Source organism: Sinocyclocheilus rhinocerous, unplaced genomic scaffold (assembly GCF_001515625.1).
Source record: "Sinocyclocheilus rhinocerous isolate Xijiao unplaced genomic scaffold, SAMN03320098_v1.1 scaffold4860, whole genome shotgun sequence".
NCBI classification, from domain to species: Eukaryota; Metazoa; Chordata; class Actinopteri; order Cypriniformes; family Cyprinidae; genus Sinocyclocheilus; species Sinocyclocheilus rhinocerous.
Window position 1 is genome coordinate 9,350 of NW_015656155.1, and position 8,281 is coordinate 17,630.

Sequence of the window (8,281 nt, forward strand, 5' to 3'; positions counted from 1 at the left end):
AGAGTGTGTGTGAGTGTGTGTGAGTGTGAGAGTGAGTGTGTGTGAATGTGAGTGTGAGAGTGAGTGTGTGTGAATGTGAGTGTGAGAGTGAGTGTGTGTGAATGTGAGTGTGAGAGTGAGTGTGTGTGAATGTGAGTGTGAGAGTGAGTGTGTGTGAATGTGAGTGTGAGAGTGAGTGTGTGTGAATGTGAGTGTGAGAGTGAGTGTGTGTGAATGTGAGTGTGAGAGTGAGAGTGTGTGTGAGAGACGTACGCTCAGGATCTGATCTCCTTTCCTCAGCTCTTCGCTCAGATCAGCGGCTCCTCCTGTCAGGATGAAGGAGATGAAGATCCCCTCACCATCCTCACCTCCCACGATATTGAAGCCCAAACCCGTTGAACCCCTGAGAATGACCACTCGCCGCGGCTCCCTGCACACACCCATATAAAAATCATAATAAAGCATAATGCTATTGTGAATTCACAAACGTTACGATTCAGTTAAATATATGCGATGCAGGTTTAATATGAGCTTTAATTATTTACATGCGTGTCAGAGCGGCTCTGTTCACAGTAAACGCTGCTCCGCACAAACTCTTATCATTTACATGTGTGGAGCGTCTCAAACTCCATCTCTGCATGTTGTTGTGTGTTTGGGTTTATTATAACGTGCGTTTCATCAGATTTGTAAGGTAAATCATTTATAAACCTTCACAAACACTGGAGAATACGTCAGTATCTTTCTCAATATGCTAACTGTTCATCGCGATTTCAAAATAAAAGCTCAAATCCTTTTGATGTCCATATATTCTAGAAATTACAGTGGCTGTAGCATTTCTATCGCAAAGAAATGGCCAAATATTAAAGATTAAGTAGACATTTAAAATAAATGATGTTTAGTTAATATTAAACGAGGATTAGTTTGCGCATTAAAGTGTAAAACAATCGTCAGGCCAATGGCGTCCTCTGCTGGCATTTGTTATAATGCGTAATGCACATTAGCTCTATTGTTTATAATACATTATGTATTTTAACAGTTTTGTTCAATAAAAACATATGATTACTTGCTTTTAATACTTTATTTTAACTAATTATTATTTCCTCATTGCTATTATATATGTATTTTAAGTAATTTTAAAAGCTATTCTTCACTTGGGTCTATTTTTATTACCACAAAAAAATAAATTATAATTATCCGATTACTCGATTAATTGTTAGAATAATTGACAGATTACTCGATTACCTAAATAATCGTTAGTGACAGTCCTAATATGGATCGATACATTGATCAAATGTCTAACGATACGATGTATCGATGCCATGTGTAAAATATCGATATCTGTAGTATAAATAGGCACCTTATTTTGGCACTGTCCATATTTTCACACAATGTCTATCTATGCATTACCACCAATGTGTGCATTCTTGTTCAAACGCACATTTGTGACCCTTGACCACAAAACCAGTCATAAGGGTCAGTTTTTTAAAATTGAGATTTATACATCATCCGAAAGTCCAAAATGCTTATCATGACGAATATCTTAGTAAACACAGTCAGTTAGGCCTATGTCTTAACGTATACAGTTGAGAAAGAAAACGCATGTGTATCCTCTTCCTCTTAAAGTGAAAGCAGGCTAATAATAAACCTGCTGCTGTCAAAGAAAAAGAAGTGCTCACTGCTCCTAGATAAATAACTTTTGTGACATTAATAATAAGTTCCATATTTCATTTATACAGTGAAATCTATGCAGTTATTTTACATTTGATTATTACAATTCTGTACCTAGCACTGAGCCAAAAAAAGGCTTTATTTTTGTAATATTTTATATTTATGTTTCAACATGAATGTATTTTTTCTTACAACTGGAGTACCTCGTTTTGTCGTTTCCTAATGAGGATTATTTTACACACTGAAGCCTAAAATACTTTCTTGACTGTTGTCATGTCTAAGTGTGACTTTGTTTTTCACCCCCAATTATTTAATTTTCTTTATTATTTAAAAAAAATGTGTAGGCCTGTGTAGCGTATTTCTTTGTTGTGAACGTCCCAGTTGAAGTACAGGATGTGGAAATGTCAGATAAATGTTCATGTTATATATTTTGGTTGCGTTTGTGAGTTAATAAAAATGTAGATGGTTGTTTAATATATATATAGTATCGATAAATCAAGTGGTATACTCCTGAATCGAATCGTATTGAAATTGTATCTTAGAATTTTTTAAGGTATCGGCAAATATCGTATCGTTATTGTATCGTATCGTGAAGAACCATCTGATTTACACTTCTGTTGTGTAATGTTTGTGCTGTCCTGTGTCCTTCTAGACTCTGTAAGAGCAGCAGAAGGTGTGTGTGTGAGTGTGTGTGTTGACCTGGGAATGTCCTCGTCCCCCAGCAGCAGAGCTTTAGGGATGGGGGAGTAACGGCGTGGAGACGAGGGACTGAGGGCTTGTGGGTAATCAGACATGTCCATATGAGGAGAATACGCTGCAGAAACACACAGACATCAGAGATCAGCTGTGAGTGTGTGTGTAGGAGTGTGTGTGCTGTGTAGGAGTGTGATTGAGCGTGTGGGAGTGTGTGTGTGTGCGCGCTCACAGCTGGTGATGTCAGGAGGATTGTAGGCGTCTTGATGATGATGAAGAGTTTTGGCTACTCTCAGATAAACCACGTCTCCTGTGTTTTTCAGCACCGCTACAGCGTCTTCATGCATCACATCCTCTAGATACATATTATTCACCTAAACACACACACACACACACACACACACACACACACACTGCAGATCAGTGTCATTCGATAAAACCAGCATCACTGAACATTCATGATTATCATCAGATACATGTAGTGTAGTGTTTTACACAGGATTTCTGGACCTCAGAAATATAAAAGCTATAAATTCATCATTCAGATGTTTTTAATGTCTAAAATCCGAGTCCATAATCCATAATAACGCTTCCAATATTGGCTGATTAGACAGCAATGCTGACCTAAAATGCAAAATGTTTGTCCTCTCTGTCTTCTTCACCGTTAACACATCTCAAATACATAAAATATTACCCTTTTTAGACATAGTTTTTGAAGTAAAGAGTAAAGAAAATCTTAAACAAAACATATTGAAACAACTGTTCTTTACGCTTGCGAGACCCCCTCATAAAAACACTTTCTCACTGGATCTAAGCAAATCTCACAGGTGACCCGTTTTGATCTCAAAAAACTGAGTTGTCACTGAAAGCTGAGGAGTTCATCCCAATTCAGCCACATGTGTGTTTAGAGCTGTTTAAACGCTGCTTGATCTGTGCAGATTTCTCTCCTGATTCACACCAGAACACTTTTTCACTGGAGGAAGCGTTATTATGGATTATGGACTCTATGTATTTTAGTTAAAAGCATCTTATTGCTGGATTAGTTTCAGCTTTTGTCTTCTCCAGATGTTAACTGATGGACTGGAGTGCTGTGGATTACTTGTGGATTATTGTGATGTTTTTATCAGCTGTTTGGACTCTCATTCTGACGGCACCCATTCACTGCAGAGCATCCATTGCTGAGACACTGATGCAGTGCTACATTTCGCTGACCTAAAATGCAAAATGTTTGTCCTCTCTGTCTTCTTCACCGTTAACACATCTCAAATACATAAAATATTACCCTTTTTAGACATAGTTTTTGAAGTAAAGAGTAAAGAAAATCTTAAACAAAACATATTGAAACAACTGTTCTTTACGCTTGCGAGACCCCCTCATAAAAACACTTTCTCACTGGATCTAAGCAAATCTCACAGGTGACCCGTTTTGATCTCAAAAAACTGAGTTGTCACTGAAAGCTAAGGAGTTCATCCCAATTCAGCCACATGTGTGTTTAGAGCTGTTTAAACGCTGCTTGATCTGTGCAGATTTCTCTCCTGATTCACACCAGAAGCACGTCCGGCTCAAAATCAGACTCTTCTACAAACACTCAGGACCAATGAGATCATTTCCACTGCACATTCAGTTTCATTACACACATAAAAAGGTGTAGGATTTAGGGAAGGGTGATATGGGCTAAAAAATATATCACGATCATTTATAGTATGTATTGCGATAACAATATCAATGACGATAGTCAGCATCCACTAAGAGACAAAAAAAATCCTGTTTCTTTAGAGAAAAGTATTATCTTTCCTATTTTTACCCAAAATTGGGTGTTGTGAGCATTACTGAGCACACACGTGATGTAATGAGTGTTTAATTCACACTGGAAGCCAGAGGGCGCTCTTGCGCAGAAACTACACACATGCATGGCAGAAGTAATAGCACTGAAGACGCTCCAGGAAATCCCTAATATGGACAAAGGCATCCAGTCATCGCTGAATAAAACACACAATGGAGAAATTTGAACTGATGAAACTTTAAGACAATAAACATACGATTGCGACAATATATGGTTTATCTGTGCGCTTCAAGCAATCTTGGGTATTTTTTATAAGGATAAAGTATGTTTATAATGCAATGCTAATCGACATTTATCACGGTATATAATGCTATAAAATATTATGATTTCCTCATTCTGTGATAAGAAACCACGTCTGATCACAAAGTTATTTCAAACACTCGACTGATGTTATGAAGTTAATTTGGAGAAAAAGCACGTCAGTAAAGGAAATCTTTGTTGGAGTACAGGTTTGTAAACAGACTCATACACATGCAAAACTGTGCTACTGTACTACATTTATTCAGACTGATGTTTGTGCACTGTACAGTCCTGATCAAACCAGATCCAGATTATAGAAGGAGCTCCTCGTTTAGCGATAAACTCCTCAATTTCACATCCGCCTTCTGCGATGTCGCTCCGCTCTGTTGCACACAGAAATATGTCAACAACTAGACTTTATCATTATTATCGCTATTATATGTGCTGGTTTTAATTAAAAATTAAAAATAATACACTGAGACTCCTTTGGGGTTAAAGGCTTTAATTAATAAAACAATAAAAATAAAGTGAAAAAAAAAACAAAAAACATTTAGCTTAAAGAAAATGCCTATTTTTTAACATTGTTTTCATAACAAAGATATCGCAAAGAAATAGACTTCATTTTCTTTAAGCAAAATATTTTTCTCTTCATTTATTTATTTATTAATTAAATAAATCATATTTATTAATCAGTTAACTAATTAATTCATTATGTTTCTGGGGTGAAACGTGACCGGGATGCTTCCTTGTGATCTTCAGGACACCCAGAAATCAAATATAGCTCATGATCAAACACATTTTAAATAAATAATACACCGAGACTCCTTTGGGGTTAAAGGCTTTAATTAATAAAACAATAAAAATAAAGTGAAAAAAAAAACAAAAAAACATTTAGCTTAAAGAAAATGCCTATTTTTTAACATTGTTTTCATAACAAACATATCGCAAAGAAATAGACTTCATTTTCTTTAAGCAAAATATTTTTCTCTTCATTTATTTATTTATTAATTAAATAAATCATATTTATTAATCAGTTAACTAATTAATTCATTATGTTTCTGGGGTGAATGAGTTTCTAAGCACAGTTCAGCACGTGATCACTGGAACACAAAGTAATCTCAGGTGATGCTCAAACAGCTTCATCACAACTCCAAGCTGAACAACTGAGCATCAGAGTGTCTGTCCTGAACAGCTGCGCTTCATCAGCATCAAATCAGACCGATTTAACAGCCAATCGCTGATGGGGGCGGGGCTTGATGTAATCCGTGACGACTGATTGGACAGGGAAAGTGTCTCTGTATGAAGGCAGATTAAACATAGGAGCTGAAGAATAACTTACTGTATTGTGACAAAAAATAAAATAAAATTATGGATTATGGACTATGTATTTGAGTTAAAAACGTCTTAATGCTGGATGTGTTTCAGCTTTTGTCTTCTCCAGATGTTAACTGATGGACTGGAGTGCTGTGGATTACTTGTGGATTATTGTGATGTTTTTATCAGCTGTTTGGACTCTCATTCTGACGGCACCCATTCACTGCAGAGCATCCATTGCTGAGACACTGATGCAATGCTACATTTCTCCAAATCTGATTAAGAAACAAACTCATCCTAATCTTGGATGAACTGAGAGTGAGCACATTTTCATTTAAACTATGCCTTTAAGTCATCAGGGTTTTTCATCAACAGCATCTTGAAACCACTGAAGAACCGACGCTCATTAAAGACTCGCACCTAAACGACCTGAGAGAGACACACTGGGTAATTAACATCCTGTCTGTTTCAGTAACAGAGCTGAAGAACTTTAATTAAAGTCGTTTGATGAGTTCCAGCGCTGGAGGGCCTGCAGCCATCACACACACACACACACACACACACACACACACTCTCTCTCACACTCACATGCACACACGAGTGCTCAGTGACAGCTGATCTGATGTCACATCTGTCGTGTGGAGAGACAGTCAGAGCGTTTTGTGTGTGTGCGTGTGTGTCACTGTGTGTGTGTGTGTGTGTGTGTGTCACTGTGTGAGTATGTGCGTGTGTGAGTGTCCTTTCGTTGCTACGGCTACTGCATGGCAACAGCTGTTGAGTCCTCTGGGAAAATCCAGTTTCCTTAGCAACTAACATTTCCATGGTAACAGTGTCAGCCTCTCAGCCTCATCACGGGCCAAATGTCCATAAGCGAGAGATTACACACACACACACACACACACTCACACTCACACACACACACACGTGTTTGTTCCCGTGCTGTCTGATGACTTCTAAAACTTTGAGTGACTTTTATCTAAACACACACTTGAGTGGAATTCGCATCTGTTTAATATTCATGAGTCCAGAATTAGACTGCATCTTTATTAATAAACATCAGATATGAATATCCAGACTCTCATTTTCTGAACTCTTCTGTTTCTCAGATGCAGTTTTGATGGCATGACATGTTTATTTTAGTATCAGTTTTCATTTTTGTTAGTTTTTTAAAAATGTTTATATATTTTTATTCATTTTTGTTTTAGTTTTAATTACATAATAACATCAAGTTTAACTATTCATTTTTTTTATCTGTTTTTATTCCTATATTTTCCATTTTAATTTTAAATTTTAGTTAACACTAGGGCTGGGTGATATAATTTGCCTCGATTAAACGATAAGGAGAGTTTGATAAATGTTGGATATAATGTTTAAGCACAAAAAGCAGAAGAGAACAGCGCTACTGATTTGAAGTCACTAAACAGCACTGATCCAGTGTGAAGCGCTCAACTAGCTAAGCTATAATAGCGTTTGTGTATTTAGGCTACTGTCTTTCATAAAAATACCTAGCATTTTGTCTCTAGAACCACTGTTATATTGTACCATGTTTAGCTCTGGTTATCATGATCTAAATGTACGCTACTATGGAAGAACAATGGTTAATGTTAATAACACTCAAACAGAACGATTACATTTCATCATGTGGAAATAAGCTTGTTACAGTTTTTGCAGATGTTACTTTTTTTGAACATGCAGAAACTAAGAAATACATTTTTCTATTTAAATATTTATTGTAAAGAGAAATGACTGGAAAAGTGAGAAATGTGAAGTGTATGTTCTGACCATAAAGAGTTGTTTAAAACCTTTAAAAACTTTCACTTTGGAGCAAAAATCTGCCTTTAAACTTTTGAAAGAAATAAAGATTTGAATCTCATTTTGCTGATTATCGATATCGACTGATATGAACAATTATATTAATAGTGTTTTGTCCTTTTTCATATATTTTTTAAAATACGTCTATTTTGTATTAATTTTAATTTCAGCTTAATTTTACTTTAGTACTTCAAGTTAAACTATTCATATTTTGAATCAGCTTTATTTTTATACTTTCCAATGAAAAATGGTGAAAATGATATAAACGTCAATGTCACCGTGACAAGATGCAGCTAAACTCGGCTGTCGTTCACTAGCGTCTCACACTCACACACTCCTGCATGACATCACAGCCATCCTGCCACACAGTTGCCATGACGACGTGCACAGACCGCATCACACCATCACTCTGGTCACCATGGAGACGATGCAGCGCTCAGCAGAAATCTGGCAACTATCAACAACACACAAATACACCGAAAACACACAGTTTCCCACGGTAACCTCGTCACACTCACTGAAGCGTCTCACCCTCTCATTCATGTCTTTTACACCTAACTGTGATATTTTGACATATTAAACTGGTTACTATGGTGATTTCTGTCTGGAATAAACACTAACATGATGGTGGTACCATGTAAAATCATAGTAATCAAACACAGTAATACCACAGTAATTCCTACAAGAGAATCACTTGATACACACACACACACACACACTCACTCTCTCTCT

At 36.6% G+C, this 8,281-nt stretch overlaps 1 protein-coding gene across 1 annotated transcript in view; it reads right to left on the minus strand.

Moving 5' to 3' along the window:
* LOC107719528 (disks large homolog 4-like) overlaps positions 1-2,788 on the minus strand; it is an 8,828-nt gene extending 6,040 nt beyond the window's left edge. The window contains exons 1-3 of the mRNA XM_016526949.1: positions 2,573-2,788; positions 2,347-2,461; positions 253-409 (exon numbers count right to left, since the gene is read on the minus strand). Of these exons, the coding sequence (XP_016382435.1) occupies positions 253-409; positions 2,347-2,461; positions 2,573-2,705 (405 nt within the window). The 5' untranslated portion in view covers positions 2,706-2,788. The remainder of the gene's footprint in view (positions 1-252; positions 410-2,346; positions 2,462-2,572) is intronic.
* Positions 2,789-8,281: the final 5,493 nt, after the last annotated feature.